At 43.6% G+C, this 18,997-nt stretch overlaps 1 protein-coding gene across 4 annotated transcripts in view; it reads left to right on the top strand.

Annotated features, from left to right (window-relative positions):
- ANKRD27 (ankyrin repeat domain 27) overlaps positions 1 to 16,814 on the top strand; it is a 142,319-nt gene extending 125,505 nt beyond the window's left edge. For all 4 annotated transcript variants that reach the window (XM_063946006.1, XM_063946003.1, XM_063946005.1 and 1 more), the window contains 4 exons: positions 12,014 to 12,113; positions 13,946 to 14,015; positions 14,311 to 14,383; positions 15,403 to 16,814. In XM_063946006.1, the coding sequence (XP_063802076.1) occupies positions 12,014 to 12,113; positions 13,946 to 14,015; positions 14,311 to 14,383; positions 15,403 to 15,846 (687 nt within the window). In that variant the 3' untranslated portion in view covers positions 15,847 to 16,814. The remainder of the gene's footprint in view (positions 1 to 12,013; positions 12,114 to 13,945; positions 14,016 to 14,310; positions 14,384 to 15,402) is intronic.
- The last annotated feature ends 2,183 nt before the right edge of the window (positions 16,815 to 18,997 follow it).

Raw genomic sequence — 18,997 nt, 5'->3', positions numbered from 1 at the left:
TGTGATTCTGTATTCCTTACAGTATCCAGTGTGATTCTGTCTTCCTTACAATATCCAGTGTGATTCTGTATTCCCCACAATATCCAGTGTGATTCTGTATTCCCCACAATATCCAGTGTGATTCTGTACTCCTTACAATATCCAGTGTGATTCTGTACTCCTTACAATATCCAGTGTGATTCTGTACTCCTTACAATATCCAGTGTGATTCTGTATTCCTTACAGTATCCAGTGTGATTCTGTACTCCTTACAATATCTAGTGTGATTCTGTATTCCTTAAAATATCCAGTGTGATTCTGTATTCCTTACAATATCCAGTGTGATTCTGTATTCCTTACAGTATCCAGCGTGATTCTGTATTCCCTACAGTATCCCGTGTGATTCTGTATTCCTTACAATATCCAGTGTGATTCTGTATTCCTTACAGTATCCAGTGTGATTCTGTATTCCTTACAGTATCCAGTGTGATTCTGTATTCCTTACAGTATCCAGTGTGATTCTGTATTCCTTACAGTATCCAGCGTGATTCTGTATTCCCTACAGTATCCATTGTGATTCTGTATTCCTTACAGTATCCAGCGTGATTCTGTATTCCCTACAGTATCCAGCGTGATTCTGTATTCCTTACAATATCCAGTGTGATTCTGTATCCCTTACAATATCCAGTGTGATTCTGTATTCCCTACAGTGTGATTCTGTATTCCTTACAATATCCAGTGTGATTCTGTATTCCTTACAATATCCAGTGTGATTCTGTATTCCTTACAATATCCAGTGTGATTCTGTATTCCTTACAGTATCCAGTGTGATTCTGTATTCCTTACAATATCCAGTGTGATTCTGTATTCCTTACAATATCCAGTGTGATTCTGTCTTCCTTACAATATCCAGTGTGATTCTGTCTTCCTTACAATATCCAGTGTGATTCTGTCTTCCTTACAATATCCAGTGTGATTCTGTTTTCCCTACAATATCCAGTGTGATTCTGTATTCCCTACAGTGTGATTCTGTATTCCTTACAATATCCAGTGTGATTCTGTATTCCCTACAATATCCAGTGTGATTCTGTATTCCTTACAATATCCAGTGTGATTGTATTCCTTACAGTATCCAGTGTGATTCTGTATTCCTTACAATATCCAGTGTGATTGTATTCCTTACAGTATCCAGCGTGATTCTGTATTCCCTACAGTATCCCGTGTGATTCTGTATTCCTTACAATATCCAGTGTGATTCTGTATTCCTTACAGTATCCAGTGTGATTCTGTATTCCTTACAGTATCCAGCGTGATTCTGTATTCCCTACAGTATCCAGTGTGATTCTGTATTCCTTACAGTATCCAGTGTGATTCTGTATTCCTTACAGTATCCAGTGTGATTCTGTCTTCCTTACAATATCCAGTGTGATTCTGTATTCCCCACAATATCCAGTGTGATTCTGTACTCCTTACAATATCCAGTGTGATTCTGTACTCCTTACAATATCCAGTGTGATTCTGTACTCCTTACAATATCCAGTGTGATTCTGTATTCCTTACAGTATCCAGTGTGATTCTGTACTCCTTACAATATCTAGTGTGATTCTGTATTCCTTAAAATATCCAGTGTGATTCTGTATTCCTTACAATATCCAGTGTGATTCTGTATTCCTTACAGTATCCAGCGTGATTCTGTATTCCCTACAGTATCCCGTGTGATTCTGTATTCCTTACAATATCCAGTGTGATTCTGTATTCCTTACAGTATCCAGTGTGATTCTGTATTCCTTACAGTATCCAGTGTGATTCTGTATTCCTTACAGTATCCAGTGTGATTCTGTATTCCTTACAGTATCCATTGTGATTCTGTATTCCTTACAGTATCCAGCGTGATTCTGTATTCCCTACAGTATCCATTGTGATTCTGTATTCCTTACAGTATCCAGCGTGATTCTGTATTCCCTACAGTATCCAGCGTGATTCTGTATTCCTTACAATATCCAGTGTGATTCTGTATCCCTTACAATATCCAGTGTGATTCTGTATTCCCTACAGTGTGATTCTGTATTCCTTACAATATCCAGTGTGATTCTGTATTCCTTACAATATCCAGTGTGATTCTGTATTCCTTACAATATCCAGTGTGATTCTGTATTCCTTACAGTATCCAGTGTGATTCTGTATTCCTTACAATATCCAGTGTGATTCTGTATTCCTTACAATATCCAGTGTGATTCTGTCTTCCTTACAATATCCAGTGTGATTCTGTCTTCCTTACAATATCCAGTGTGATTCTGTCTTCCTTACAATATCCAGTGTGATTCTGTCTTCCTTACAATATCCAGTGTGATTCTGTCTTCCTTACAATATCCAGTGTGATTCTGTTTTCCCTACAATATCCAGTGTGATTCTGTATTCCCTACAGTGTGATTCTGTATTCCTTACAATATCCAGTGTGATTCTGTATTCCCTACAATATCCAGTGTGATTCTGTATTCCTTACAATATCCAGTGTGATTGTATTCCTTACAGTATCCAGTGTGATTCTGTATTCCTTACAATATCCAGTGTGATTCTGTATTCCTTACAATATCCAGTGTGATTCTGTATTCCTTACAATATCCAGTGTGATTCTGTCTTGCTTACAATATCCAGTGTGATTCTGTATTCCCTACAATATCCAGTGTGATTCTGTATTCCCTACAGTGTGATTCTGTATTCCTTACAATATCCAGTGTGACTGTCTTCCTTACAATATCCAGTGTGATTCTGTCTTCCTTACAATATCCAGTGTGATTCTGTATTCCCTACAGTATCCCGTGTGATTCTGTATTCCTTACAATATCCAGTGTGATTCTGTATTCCCTACAATATCCAGTGTGATTCTATATTCCCTACAATATCCAGTGTGATTCTGTATTCCCTACAATATCCAGTGTGATTCTGTCTTCCTTACAATATCCAGTGTGATTCTGTATTCCCTACAATATCCAGTGTGATTCTGTACTCCTTACAATATCCAGTGTGATTCTGTATTCCTTAAAATATCCAGTGTGATTCTGTATTCCTTAAAATATCCAGTGTGATTCTGTATTCCTTACAATATCCAGTGTGATTCTGTATTCCTTACAATATCCAGTGTGATTCTGTATTCCTTACAGTATCCAGTGTGATTCTGTACTCCTTACAATATCCAGTGTGATTCTGTATTCCTTACAATATCCAGTGTGATTCTGTATTCCTTACAGTATCCAGTGTGATTCTGTATTCCTTACAGTATCCAGCGTGATTCTGTATTCCCTACAGTATCCAGTGTGATTCTGTATTCCTTACAATATCCAGTGTGATTCTGTATTCCTTACAGTATCCAGTGTGATTCTGTCTTCCTTACAATATCCAGTGTGATTCTGTATTCCCCACAATATCCAGTGTGATTCTGTACTCCTTACAATATCCAGTGTGATTCTGTACTCCTTACAATATCCAGTGTGATTCTGTACTCCTTACAATATCCAGTGTGATTCTGTACTCCTTACAGTATCCAGTGTGATTCTGTACTCCTTACAATATCTAGTGTGATTCTGTATTCCTTAAAATATCCAGTGTGATTCTGTATTCCTTACAATATCCAGTGTAATTCTGTATTCCTTACAGTATCCAGCGTGATTCTGTATTCCTTACAGTATCCAGCGTGATTCTGTATTCCCTACAGTATCCCGTGTGATTCTGTATTCCTTACAATATCCAGTGTGATTCTGTATTCCTTACAGTATCCAGTGTGATTCTGTATTCCTTACAGTATCCAGCGTGATTCTGTATTCCCTACAGTATCCAGTGTGATTCTGTATTCCTTACAATATCCAGTGTGATTCTGTATTCCTTACAGTATCCAGCGTGATTCTGTATTCCCTACAGTATCCAGTGTGATTCTGTATTCCTTACAATATCCAGTGTGATTTTGTATTCCTTACAGTATCCAGCGTGATTCTGTATTCCCTACAGTATCCAGTGTGATTCTGTATTCCTTACAATATCCAGTGTGATTCTGTATTCCTTACAGTATCCAGTGTGATTCTGTCTTCCTTACAATATCCAGTGTGATTCTGTATTCCCCACAATATCCAGTGTGATTCTGTACTCCTTACAATATCCAGTGTGATTCTGTACTCCTTACAATATCCAGTGTGATTGTGTACTCCTTACAATATCCAGTGTGATTCTGTATTCCTTACAGTATCCAGTGTGATTCTGTACTCCTTACAATATCCAGTGTGATTCTGTATTCCTTACAGTATCCAGCGTGATTCTGTATTCCCTACAGTATCCAGCGTGATTCTGTATTCCTTACAATATCCAGTGTGATTCTGTATTCCTTACAGTATCCAGTGTGATTCTGTATCCCTTACAATATCCAGTGTGATTCTGTATTCCTTACAGTATCCAGTATGATGCTGTATTCCTTACAATATCCAGTGTGATTCTGTATTCCCTACAATATCCAGTGTGATTCTGTATTCCCTACAGTGTGATTCTGTATTCCTTACAATATCCAGTGTGATTCTGTATTCCTTACAATATCCAGTGTGATTCTGTATTCCTTACAATATCCAGTGTGATTCTGTCTTCCCTACAATATCCAGTGTGATTCTGTATTCCTTAAAATATCCAGTGTGATTCTGTATTCCTTACAATATCCAGTGTGATTCTGTATTCCTTACAGTATCCAGTGTGATTCTGTACTCCTTACAATATCCAGTGTGATTCTGTATTCCTTAAAATATCCAGTGTGATTCTGTATTCCTTACAATATCCAGTGTGATTCTGTATTCCTTACAGTATCCAGCGTGATTCTGTATTCCCTACAGTATCCCGTGTGATTCTGTATTCCTTACAATATCCAGTGTGATTCTGTATTCCTTACAATATCCAGTGTTATTCTGTATTCCCTACAATATCCAGTGTGATTCTGTATTCCTTACAATATCCAGTGTGATTCTGTATTCCTTACAATATCCAGTGTGATTCTGTATTCCTTACAATATCCAGTGTGATTCTGTATTCCCTACAATATCCAGTGTGATTCTGTATTCCCTACAATATCCAGTGTGATTCTGTATTCCCTACAATATCCAGTGTGATTCTGTCTTCCTTACAATATCCAGTGTGATTCTGTCTTCCTTACAATATCCAGTGTGATTCTGTCTTCCTTACAATATCCAGTGTGATTCTGTCTTCCTTACAATATCCAGTGTGATTCTGTATTCCTTAAAATATCCAGTGTGATTCTGTATTCCTTACAATATCCAGTGTGATTCTGTATTCCTTACAGTATCCAGTGTGATTCTGTACTCCTTACAGTATCCAGTGTGATTCTGTATTCCTTAAAATATCCAGTGTGATTCTGTATTCCTTACAATATCCAGTGTGATTCTGTATTCCTTACAGTATCCAGCGTGATTCTGTATTCCCTACAGTATCCCGTGTGATTCTGTATTCCTTACAGTATCCCGTGTGATTCTGTATTCCTTACAGTATCCAGTGTGATTCTGTATTCCTTACAGTATCCAGTGTGATTCTGTATTCCTTACAGTATCCAGTGTGATTCTGTATTCCTTACAGTATCCAGCGTGATTCTGTATTCCCTACAGTATCCAGCGTGATTCTGTATTCCCTACAGTATCCAGCGCGATTCTGTATTCCTTACAATATCCAGTGTGATTCTGTATCCCTTACAGTATCCAGTGTGATTCTGTATTCCTTACAGTATCCAGTGTGATTCTGTATTCCTTACAGTATCCAGTGTGATTCTGTATTCCTTACAATATCCAGTGTGATTCTGTATTCCCTACAATATCCAGTGTGATTCTGTATTCCCTACAGTGTGATTCTGTATTCCTTACAATATCCAGTGTGATTCTGTATTCCTTACAATATCCAGTGTGATTCTGTATTCTTTACAATATCCAGTGTGATTCTGTATTCCCTACAATATCCAGTGTGATTCTGTATTCCTTACAATATCCAGTGTGATTCTGTATTCCCTACAATTTCTCTGACGTCCTAGTGGATGCTGGGAACTCCGTAAGGACCATGGGGAATAGCGGGTCCGCAGGAGACTGGGCACAAAAAGTAAAAGCTTTAGACTAGCTGGTGTGCACTGGCTCCTCCCCCTATGACCCTCCTCCAAGCCTCAGTTAGATTTTTGTGCCCGAACGAGAAGGGTGCAAGCTAGGTGGCTCTCCTGAGCTGCTTAGAAGTAAAAGTTTAAATAGGTTTTTTATTTTCAGGGAGTCCTGCTGGCAACAGGCTCACTGCATCGTGGGACTAAGGGGAGAAGAAGCGAACTCACCTGACTGCAGAGTGGATTGGGCTTCTTGGCTACTGGACATTAGCTCCAGAGGGACGATCACAGGTTCAGCCTGGATGGGTCCTGGAGCCGCGCCGCCGGCCCCCTTACAGAGCCAGAAGAGCGAAGAGGTCCGGAGAAAGCGGCGGCAGAAGACGTTCCTGTCTTCAAATAAGGTAGCGCACAGCACTGCAGCTGTGCGCCATTGCTCTCAGCACACTTCACACTCCGGTCACTGAGGGTGCAGGGCGCTGGGGGGGAGCGCCCTGAGACGCAATAAAAACGATATAAAAACCTTATATGGCTAAAAAAAAAATGCATCACATATAGCTCCTGGGCTATATGGATGCATTTATCCCCTGCCAGTTTCCTGAAAAAAGCGCCTTTCTCCTCAGCACACAAGCGCCATTTTCTTTCACAGCTCCGCTGGAAGGACGGCTCCCTGACTCTCCCCTGCAGTCCTGCACTACAGAAACAGGGTAAAACAGAGAGGGGGGCACTATTGGCAGCTAATATATAAATACAGCAGCTATAACAGGGAGTAACACTTATATAAGGTTATCCCTGTATATATATATATATAGCGCTCTGGTGTGTGCTGACAAACACTCCCTCTGTCTCCCCAAAGGGCTAGTGGGGTCCTGTCCTCTATCAGAGCATTCCCTGTGTGTGTGCTGGGTGTCGGTACGATTGTGTCGACATGTATGAGGAGGAAAATGATGTGGAAGCAGAGCAATTGCCTGTGTTAGTGATGTCACCCCCTAGGGAGTCGACACCTGACTGGATGGTAGTAATTAAAGAATTACGTGACAATGTCAGCACTTTGCAAAAAACTGTTGACGACATGAGACAGCCGACAAATCAATTAGTGCCTGTTCAGGCGTCTCAGACACCGTCAGGGGCGCTAAAACGCCCGTTACCTCAGATGGTCGACACAGACCCTGACACGGATACTGAATCCAGTGTCGACGGTGACGAGACAAACGTAATGTCCAGTAGGGCCACACGTTACATGATCACGGCAATGAAGGAGGCATTGAACATTTCTGACACTACAAGTACCACAAAAAAGGGTATTATGTGGGGTGTGAAAAAACTACCAGTGGTTTTTCCTGAGTCAGATGAATTAAATGAGGTGTGTGATAAAGCGTGGGTTCCCCCGATAAAAAACTGCTGATTTCTAATAAATTATTGGCACTATACCCTTTCCCGCCAGAGGTTAGGGCAAGTTGGGAAACACCCCCTAGGGTAGATAAGGCGCTCACGCTTATCAAAAGGCGTTACCGTCTCCTGATACGGCCGCTCTCAAGGAACCAGCTGATAGAAGGCTGGAAAATATCTTAAAAGGTATATACACACATACCGGTGTTATACTGCGACCAGCGATCGCCTCAGCCTGGATGTGCAGCGCTGGAGTGGCTTGGTCGGATTCCCTGACTGAAAATATTGATACCCTGGATAGGGACAGTATATTATTAACTATAGAGCATTTGAAGGATGCATTACTATATATGCGAGATGCACAGAGGGATATTTGCACCCTGGCATCTAGAGTAAGTGCGATGTCCATTTCTGCCAGAAGAACGTTATGGACGCGACAGTGGTCAGGTGATGCGGATTCCAAACGACATATGGAAGTATTGCCGTATAAAGGGGAGGAGTTATTTGGGGTCGGTCTATCGGACCTGGTGGCCACAGCAACGGCTGGAAAATCCACCTTTTTACCCCAGGTCACCTCTCAGCAGAAAAAGAAACCGTCTTTTCAAACCCAGTCCTTTCGTCCCTATAAGGGCAAGAGGGAAAAAGGCCGCTCGTTCCTGCCCCGGGGCAGAGGAAGGGGAAAAAGACTGCACCATGCAGCCTCTTCCCAGGAGCAGAAGCCCTCCCCCGCTTCTGCCAAGTCCTCAGCATGACGCTGGGGCTCTGCAAGCAGACTCGGGCACGGTGGGGGGCCGTCTCAAGAATTTCAGCGCGCAGTGGGCTCACTCGCAAGTGGACCCCTGGATCCTGCAGGTAGTATCACAGGGGTACAAATTGGAATTCGAGACGTCTCCCCCTCGCCGGTTCCTGAAGTCTGCTCTACCAACGTCTCCCTCCGACAGGGAGGCAGTATTGGAAGCTATTCACAAGCTGTATTCCCAGCAGGTGATAATCAAGGTACCCCTCCTACAACAGGGAAAGGGGTATTATTCCACGCTGTTTGTGGTACCGAAGCCGGACGGCTCAGTGAGACCAATTTTAAATCTAAAATCTTTGAACACTTACATAAAAAGGTTCAAATTCAAGATGGAGTCACTCAGAGCAGTGATAGCGAACCTGGAAGAAGGGGACTATATGGTATCTCTAGACATCAAGGATGCTTATCTCCATGTCCCAATCTACCCTTCTCACCAAGGGTACCTCAGGTTTGTGATACAAAACTGTCATTATCAGTTTCAGACGCTGCCGTTTGGATTGTCTACGGCACCCCACGGGTCTTTACCAAGGTAATGGCCGAAATGATGATTCTTCTTCGAAGAAAAGGCGTATTAATTATCCCTTACTTGGACGATCTCCTGATAAGGGCAAGGTCCAGGGAACAGTTAGAGGTCGGAGTAGCACTATCTCAGGTAGTGCTACGTCAGCACGGGTGGATTCTAAATATCCCAAAATCACAGCTGATTCCAACAACACGTCTACTGTTCCTAGGGATGATTCTGGACACAGTCCAGAAAAAGGTGTTTCTCCCGGAGGAGAAGGCCAGGGAGTTATCCGAGCTAGTCAGGAACCTCCTAAAACCAGGACAAGTGTCAGTGCATCAGTGCACGAGAGTCCTGGGAAAAATGGTGGCTTCTTACGAAGCGATTCCATTCGGAAGATTCCATGCAAGAACTTTTCAGTGGGATCTGCTGGACAAATGGTCCGGATCGCATCTTCAGATGCATCAGCGGATAACCTTATCTCCAAGGACAAGGGTATCTCTCCTGTGGTGGTTACAGAAGGCTCATCTTCTAGAGGGCCGCAGATTCGGCATTCAGGATTGGATACTGGTAACCACGGATGCCAGCCTGAGAGGCTGGGGAGCAGTCACACAGGGAAGAAATTTCCAGGGCTTGTGGTCAAGCATGGAAACGTCTCTTCACATAAATATCCTAGAGCTAAGGGCCATTTACAATGCCCTAAGTCAAGCAAGGCCTCTGCTTCAGGGTCAACCGGTATTGATCCAGTCGGACAACATCACGGCTGTCGCCCACGTAAACAGACAGGGCGGCACAAGAAGCAGGAGGGCAATGGCAGAAGCTGCAAGGATTCTCCGCTGGGCGGAAAATCATGTGATAGCACTGTCAGCAGTGTTCATTCCGGGAGTGGACAACTGGGAAGCAGACTTCCTCAGCAGACACGACCTCCACCCGGGGGAGTGGGGACTTCATCCAGAAGTCTTCCAAGTGATTGTAAACCGTTGGGAAAAACCAAAGGTGGACATGATGATGTCCCGTCTCAACAAGAAACTGGACAGATATTGCGCCAGGTCAAGGGACCCTCAGGCAATAGCGGTGGACGCTCTGGTAACTCCGTGGGTGTTCCAGTCGGTATATGTGTTCCCTCCTCTTCCTCTCATACCAAAAGTACTGAGAATCATAAGAAGGAGAGGAGTAAGAACGATACTCGTGGCTCCGGATTGGCCAAGAAGAACTTGGTACCCGGAGCTGCAAGAGATGCTCACGGAGGACCCGTGGCCTCTACCTCTAAGGAAGGACCTGCTCCAGCAGGGACCTTGTCTGTTCCAAGACTTACCGCGGCTGCGTTTGACGGCATGGCGGTTGAACGCCGGATCCTGAAGGAAAAAGGCATTCCAGATGAAGTCATCCCTACCCTGATCAAGGCCAGGAAGGATGTAACTGCAAAACATTATCATCGCATTTGGCGAAAATATGTTGCGTGGTGTGAGGCCAAGAAGGCCCCTACAGAGGAATTTCAACTGGGTCGTTTCCTACATTTCCTGCAAGCAGGATTGTCTATGGGCCTAAAATTAGGATCCATTAAGGTTCAAATTTCGGCCCTGTCGATCTTCTTCCAGAAAGAACTGGCTTCAGTGCCTGAAGTTCAGACGTTTGTCAAAGGGGTACTGCATATACAGCCTCCTTTTGTGCCTCCAGTGGCACCTTGGGATCTCAATGTAGTTTTAGGGTTCCTAAAATCACATTGGTTTGAACCACTTGCCACAGTGGATTTGAAATATCTCACATGGAAAGTGGTAATGCTGTTGGCCCTGGCTTCAGCCAGGCGCGTATCAGAATTGGCGGCTTTATCCTATAAAAGCCCTTACCTGATATTTCATTCGGATAGGGCGGAATTGAGGACTCGTCCTCAATTTCTCCCTAAGGTGGTTTCAGCGTTTCACATGAATCAACCTATTGTGGTACCTGTGGCTACTAGGGACTTGGAGGACTCCAAGTTGCTGGACGTAGTCAGGGCCCTGAAAATATATGTTTCCAGGACGGCTGGAGTCAGAAAATCTGACTCGCTGTTTATACTGTATGCACCCAACAAGCTGGGTGCTCCTGCTTCTAAGCAGACGATTGCTCGTTGGATTTGTAGTACAATTCAACTTGCACATTCTGTGGCAGGCCTGCCACAGCCAAAATCTGTAAAAGCCCATTCCACAAGGAAGGTGGGCTCATCTTGGGCGGCTGCCCGAGGGGTCTCGGCTTTACAACTTTGCCGAGCAGCTACTTGGTCAGGGGCAAACACGTTTGCTAAATTCTACAAATTTGATACCCTGGCTGAGGAGGACCTGGAGTTCTCTCATTCGGTGCTGCAGAGTCATCCGCACTCTCCCGCCCGTTTGGGAGCTTTGGTATAATCTCCATGGTCCTTACGGAGTTCCCAGCATCCACTAGGACGTCAGAGAAAATAAGAATTTACTTACCGATAATTCTATTTCTCATAGTCCGTAGTGGATGCTGGGCGCCCATCCCAAGTGCGGATTGTCTGCAATACTTGTATATAGTTATTGTTACAAACAAATCGGGTTGTTTATTGTTGGAAGCCATCTTTTCAGAGGCTCCTACGGTTATCATACTGTTAACTGGGTTCAGATCACGAGTTGTACGGTGTGATTGGTGTGGCTGGTATGAGTCTTACCCGGGATTCAAGATCCTTCCTTATTATGTACGCTCGTCCGGGCACAGTATCTTAACTGAGGCTTGGAGGAGGGTCATAGGGGGAGGAGCCAGTGCACACCAGCTAGTCTAAAGCTTTTACTTTTTGTGCCCAGTCTCCTGCGGAGCCGCTATTCCCCATGGTCCTTACGGAGTTCCCAGCATCCACTACGGACTATGAGAAATAGAATTATCGGTAAGTAAATTCTTATTATCCAGTGTGATTCTGTATTCCCTACAATATCCAGTGTGATTCTGTATTCCTTACAATATCCAGTGTGATTCTGTATTCCTTACAATATCCAGTGTGATTCTGTACTCCTTACAGTATCCAGTGTGATTCTGTATTCCTTACAATATCCAGTGTGATTCTGTATTCCTTACAGTATCCAGTGTGATTCTGTATTCCTTACAGTATCCAGTGTGATTCTGTATTCCTTACAGTATCCAGTGTGATTCTGTATTCCTTACAGTATCCAGTGTGATTCTGTATTCCCTCCTGGGCCTTATATGAATTTCCCATTCAGCGAGTTCATTGTGTTTTCAGAACAGCAGAATCAAACAGTTCCTCCTCTCTGCCGCCAACACGACTACAGACGATGGGTCTGTGACATCGGACGAGCTTCCCGGCTGCATCAGGAAGAAATGTAAGATGGGATTATAACGCCATAGCGTATGCTTTCTAAAGTCTATGGGCCAAATGTATTTAGCCTTAAAAAGTGACAAAGTGGAGACTGATAAAGAGAGATAAAGTACCATCTAATCCCTTCCTAACATGTCACAGGCTGTGTTTGAAAATTGACAGTTGGGAGCTGATTGTCCGGTACTTCGGGCCTAATTCAGACTTGATCGCTCGCTAGGGTTTTTTTTGCAGATCTACGATCAGATAGTCGCCGCCTACAGGGGAGTGTATTTTAGTGTGCAAGTGTGCGAACACATGTGCAGCCGAGCGGTACAAAAAGATCTTTTGTAGTTTCTGAGCAGCCCAGGACTTACTCAGCCGCTGCAAACACTTCAGCCTGTCCGGTCCCAGAATTGACGTCAGACACCCGCCATGCAAACGTTTGGACACGCCTGCGTTTTTCCAACCACTCCCTGAAAATGGTCAGTTGCCACCCACAAATGCCCTCTTCCTGTCAATCTCCTTGCAATCGGCTGTGAATGGATTCTTCGTAAAACCTATCGCACAGCAACGATCCGCTTTGCACCCGAGCGACGCGCCTGCGCATTGCGGTGCATATGCATGCGCAGTTCTGACCTGATCGCAGCGCAGCGGAAAAAACTAGCGTGTGATCAGGTCTGAATTACCCCCTTTATTTCTCTTTATCAGTCTATCACTTTTTAAGGCTTAATACATTTGGGCCTATGTACTGTATATGGATTAGACCCGGTGCTCTCCAAATGTCCATCTTGTTTCGCTTTAACCCTATCATCCCCTTCTCAATGTCTTTAGATTAGGATGAAGAGGGTTTTACTCCATATTGTCAGAGCTTTTGTCTAATTAGAAAAATAATTATTATCCAAGTTACAGTTGTTGACCAAAGAATATTACTATGGGGCGGTAAGAATGGACACAACTGGCTACTAATAAAACCTATTCTCACGCCTGTCATCGGGTGACACAGACACCAAGAGTAAAGGACTTACCAGGAGGGAGAAGTCTGCCAGGTCTGAGCTGGGCCCTGGGGGGAGATGTCTTACCCCTCACAGCCAGTCGCTGCTCCTTGGTTGTACATTCATTCCCTGTGATAAGCCAACCAGATTGGACAGCCATGCAGAGATCTTCAGAACTACCCTTCTAAACATCTCTGATAGCGGTAATAGGTTGGGGTGGTATTGTGGCCTTAGGTTAACAAAGTGTCCTCACCTCGGAGGAAGTTGCAGAAGAATCGTGACGGAACGCGTCAGGTGTACAGGTGGTTGACGGTGGACTTTTAGTTACCTTCCTGTCAGACCAGAGCGCTCTAGTTTTTGTCGTTTAAAAACCAGCTCAGGATTCCTGAACCTTCAGGAACTGCAAAGACCTTTTGCTAACGGACCCCGGACAACTCATAGCCAACCCTAGTAGGGTCACTATCATTCCTTCATGTTTGTGTTCTACACCTCTCCTTTTTTTTCCTATTATACCCTTTTTTTCTGTCCTGTTGGACACAGAAGTGTCATCCCATTTACCTGTTCCTGTCAGTAACAAAGCTTCCAAGGGTTCTAAAGAATGTGGGAAAAAACGGGTTCCGGCTAACCGTTATTGTAGCGTGTGGTAGACTTATATGCTTCATGTTCATAAACCCAGCATCTTACCCATCCATAATCTTAGGATTCATTTCATTATCTGTGTTCATGATAACAAAAGGCTTAATACTATATTTTAAGTCTATGTGCAAGGTGTCTTCACTATTAACCGGTTTTATTGTAACTTATGAACTTTAATGTATCCATGTATGTGGCTTAAATTGGACATGGTGTTTTGTTTTTTTTAAAGCAGCCAACTCCAGTCCGATTGGCTCAGTGACGGCTCTGACACCGGGAAAAGCGGACGTTACATATACTAAGTAAGTGCGGTATTACTGAGAATAGCTGCGATGATGGCAATTTGCAAATCTGCGACACATTTATATGTATCCATCTACCCAGCAGAAAGATTCAGTTGTAACATTTCCCCCCGTAAAAGTAAATTACGCGTAATCGGAGCTGGTTGTAGCGACTCCAGATTATAAATACGTGTTCAGCTGAAAGTCTTTACCAAATTTATTGTTTCTCTAGATCTGGTAACATAAGTTATTAACATTTATAAAAGTTGTTGCATTTGTGGGAGCTCATTTTTTTTTTTTTATGCTTTTTTTGTAGAGTCACAAATGAGAAAAGATCAATCCGAAGAGATCAGAGCATGCCAAACTTTGATGAGAATTTAATAAATCAGGTGAGAGTCAGTTTATTGATGATTGCCTCTCAGTCTGCACTTGGTGATTTGGATAGAAAACTGGTTGTTGTTTTTTCTCTTCATTTAAAAAACACGATTTTTCAGATTGTCTTTTGAAACCACAGCTCTGTATTTTCTCTTTGTAGCAAAGCTGGGGCCATAATTTGCGTCTTAGTAGAAAAATTAGGTTTGGATCTGCTTCACGGTCCATGTAGCTAAAGTATAATTTTGTTATCAATATAATGAATAGGATGTGTGGGCGCCTGACTCAGCTCATTCACTGGCATTGCACTTAGGCATACTTGCCTACTTTTGGGAGATCCCAGAGGGGATATCTAAGTGGCTTGTGCAGAGACCATGACGTGACTCACATGGTCATGGCACTGCCCCCTTTGCACAATGGCGCTATTTTTGGCATCTTTCGCCAGTTGTCGGGCCTTGTTGATGCATTTCACAACCCATGTTCCTCCATTTCCTGACAGAAGTTTATTAAGATCATTGAAAGAAATGACCAGAATTTTGGGCTTCTAGTACAGGACAAGGATCCCAGTGTTTGTTGGTGCAAGATTGTAACCACGTAGCCAATATTGCTGTTTTAAACTATTTTCTGAAGAACTGCACTGGACGAGCCCCCAATTCAGTATGAACACTTACACGCTTTTTCTTTCCCACATTGCCTTTTTCTTTTTCATCCACTAGGGGTCATTGGAGTACTTACTGTATTATTGTCTGTCTGTGTGCATGACGCAATACAGTGAGTACTCCAGTGCCCCCTGTGGATTCCAAGAAAAGGATTTATCTGGCAAGTACCAAAATCCTATTATCTATTGTCACAGCCTCCCTCCCTCCCCCATATCCATATCCCTGATCTCGCAACCTGCGTAGGACATTAATAAATTACATCTAATATGCTTTAATCTGCACTAAACTCAATTAAGCAATGGGACCTTTGATGCCGTTGTCCCCTTTTTTTTTTTATTGCGCATTTTATGTCTTTAAACCTCCCCCTTCACTTTCAGCTCTCCATAAATAGACTGGAAGATGGGAATGTCAACCTCGATACTGCCAGAAGCGCTGCTGAATTCAAGGAAGGTTCAAAGGCCGATGAACTGGACTCTGTGCTAAAGACGAAGTTTACAGCCAGAAGGCACAGCCTAAATGTAGCTTGTGTTGTGGACAGCGAGGATACCCTCAGTGACACACTTAATGGGACAAACACAAGCTCTCCACTGTCCGAAACCTGTGACGACTTGGAGAAAGAAGTCTGCAACCAAGAACTGTCTGACATGAACTCCAGAAATAATCTCCAGAAACTTGACGACCTGGAGTGTTCTGGAAAGCCGGAATGTTGCTGCGTGGCTTGTACTTTAGCTCTAGAATCTCCGTGGTCCTTGGTTGACTCTTCGAGTCCGATTTGCTGTGATGGATCCGAACAGGAGGACCTCAGTGGCGTCAGTGCTTAGCTGTGCCTGTCCCCACCTGCTCGCTAACTATACTTTTAGGGTTTTGCTGACACATTAACCATGCTGCTGTGGTTTAACCGTATCCTATCCAGGAAATGCCGTTACCGAATTTGATAAGTGTGGGAGATCAGGAAATTGCTGGTGTACAACCAGTAATCCCTGTAACCAATGTCTGTTGTCATTGTGGAGTTTTCATATCAGATGATTGTATCACTAGGCCAAACACTGTTTTACGGGGTAACCAATCTTGAATACTAAATTTGCACATTTACACAGCCTCACGCCCACGACTGTTCACATTTAAGGGGTTTGTGAATTTATATAGAAGAATAGTGATAGTAGCACAGACTAGTCCTGATATTTAATATTATTGCTGAGCTAGGAATATGCAATACTGATCCGATAGTAATCACGCTTAAGAATCAACATTTGCTGTCCCTATTTCCGTGTCCTCATCAGTGTTGCACAGGTATATATTTTCTCATGTCTATAAAACACGTGGCTGATCTGGAGAAATGGTGAAAATAGATTTTCCCTAGCTTTCTATGGTTTACTTGACACTTTTAAAGTTGTCCGCCAGAAGATGACTTTAATGTATTGGCTTGTTTATACCAACTACTTTTATCGTATAAAACATAGATTGTTTTAGCTTTGTGGCCTCCTCTTGTGGTTTTCCATCCGGTCTTCCTGTCGCACAAAGCTGTGTATTTTGTTACCCTGAGATACGACGTACTCTGTGGATCTCCTCCATGATTGGAATACTATCTTGAAAGTAATGGCTGTAAATAGTAAAGAGTATGTACAAGCCGGTACATTAAATTCACCTGCAGGTGGAAAGAATCTTTGATTAAGAGCGACTAGTACCTGTGGCTATTTCTGGTTAGGGATATTATATTAGCAAAACTTACTTAGACTGTTGGTAAGTGGCTGTATTTTACTGCACTAAATAAATACAAGTATTTTTCTAAGTTTATGTTTTCTGAATTTTTCTAATATGCCAAATACTAATCGTTCAACATAATAATAACAAAGGGACCGTATAACGCATGTGACTGTGTTACTTTGAGCTTTGGGTGTGACACTGTCTCACAACATCTGCTCACAGTGAGGCAGAACCAGGATTCAGCCTAGAGAGGAGACATTTTGCCTCTTGTCTACAGTAAGGACTAAAGCATGTCCATTTGTTGGAAGAATGCCTCTCCCGCTGTATGAGTGAGTTGTGGGGCCCACAGAGATACTGGAACACTGTGATAAAACAGGCCAATCCTGCGTAGTTTAGCAATCTGATGAATCTTGAATCCACCCTCTGTTCATTCTCTTGGTGCCCAATCCACCCTCTGTTCCTTCACTCCATCATACAGTGTCCAATCCACCCTCTGTTCCTTCTCTCCATCAGTGTCCAATCCACCCTCTGTTCCTTCTCTCCATCAGTGTCCAATCCACCCTCTGTTCCTTCTCTCCATCAGTGTCCAATCCACCTTCTGTTCCTTCTCTCCATCAGTGTCCAATCCACCCTCTGTTCCTTCTTCCTCCATCATACGCTGCCCAATCCAACCTCTGTTCCTTCTCTCTCCATCATACGCTGCCCAATCCATCCTCTGTTCCTTCTCTCTCCATCATACGCTGCCTAATCCAACCTCTGTTCCTTCTCTCTCCATCATACGCTGCCCAATCCAACCTCTGTTCCTTCTCTCTCCATCATACGCTGCCCAATCCAACCTCTGTTCCTTCTCTCTCCATCATACGCTGCCCAATCCATCCTCTGTTCCTTCTCTCTCCATCATACGCTGCCCAATCCAACCTCTGTTCCTTCTCTCTCCATCATACGCTGCCCAATCCAACCTCTGTTCCTTCTCTCTCCATCATACGCTGCCCAATCCAACCTCTGTTCCTTCTCTCTCCATCATACGCTGCCTAATCCATCCTCTGTTCCTTCTCTCTCCATCATACGCTGCCCAATCCAACCTCTGTTCCTTCTCTCTCCATCATACGCTGCCCAATCCAACCTCTGTTCCTTCTCTCTCCATCATACGCTGCCCAATCCAACCTCTGTTCCTTCTCTCCATAATACGCTGCCCAATCCAACCTCTGTTCCTTCTCTCTCCATCATACGCTGCCCAATCCAACCTCTGTTCCTTCTCTCTCCATCATACGCTGCCCAATCTAACCTCTGTTCCTTCTCTCTCCATCATACGCTGCCCAATCCATCCTCTGTTCCTTCTCTCTCCATCATACGCTGCCCAATCCAACCTCTGTTCCTTCTCTCTCCATCATACGCTGCCCAATCCAACCTCTGTTCCTTCTCTCTCCATCTTACGCTGCCCAATCCAACCTCTGTTCCTTCTCTCTCCATCATACGCTGCCCAATCCATCCTCTGTTCCTTCTCTCTCCATCATACGCTGCCCAATCCAACCTCTGTTCCTTCTCTCCATAATACGCTGCCTAATCCAACCTCTGTTCCTTCTCTCTCCATCATTATACGCTGCCCAATCCACCCTCTGTTCCTTCTCTCCATAATACGCTGCCCAATCCAACCTCTGTTCCTTCTCTCTCCATCATACGCTGCCCAATCCAACCTCTGTTCCTTCTCTCTCCATCATAAGCTGCCCAATCCATCCTCTGTTCCTTCTCTCTCCATCATACGCTGCCCAATCCATCCTCTGTTCCTTCTCTCTCCATCATACGCTGCCCAATCCACCCCCTGTTCCTTCTCTCTCCATCATACGCTGCCTAATCCAACCTCTGTTCCTTCTCTCTCCATCATACGCTGCCTAATCCAACCTCTGTTCCTTCTCTCTCCATCATACGCTGCCTAATCCAACCTCTGTTCCTTCTCTCTCCATCATACGCTGCCCAATCCACCCCCTGTTCCTTCTCTCCATCATACGGTGCCCAATCCACCCTCTGTTCCTTCTCTCCATCATACGGAACAGTGGAGATGGATGAGAGAAGGAACTGAGGGTGGATTGGACACTGGGGCAGATGTATTAATAAAAAACATATAGACTAGACTATATAAGAGAGCGCAAAAATAATGTAGTATAGAAACAATTTATTATCATAAAAAAACAATTGGTAAATAAATCAAGCTTTGTTATAAGAATAAAAACCACATCACATCACTTGAACCATTATATATAGCAGTGTACT

This window comes from Pseudophryne corroboree, chromosome 11 (assembly GCF_028390025.1).
Source record: "Pseudophryne corroboree isolate aPseCor3 chromosome 11, aPseCor3.hap2, whole genome shotgun sequence".
Taxonomy (NCBI): Eukaryota; Metazoa; Chordata; class Amphibia; order Anura; family Myobatrachidae; genus Pseudophryne; species Pseudophryne corroboree.
Note: the sequence above shows the minus strand (reverse complement) of the source record. Positions and strands in the feature narration are given on the sequence as shown.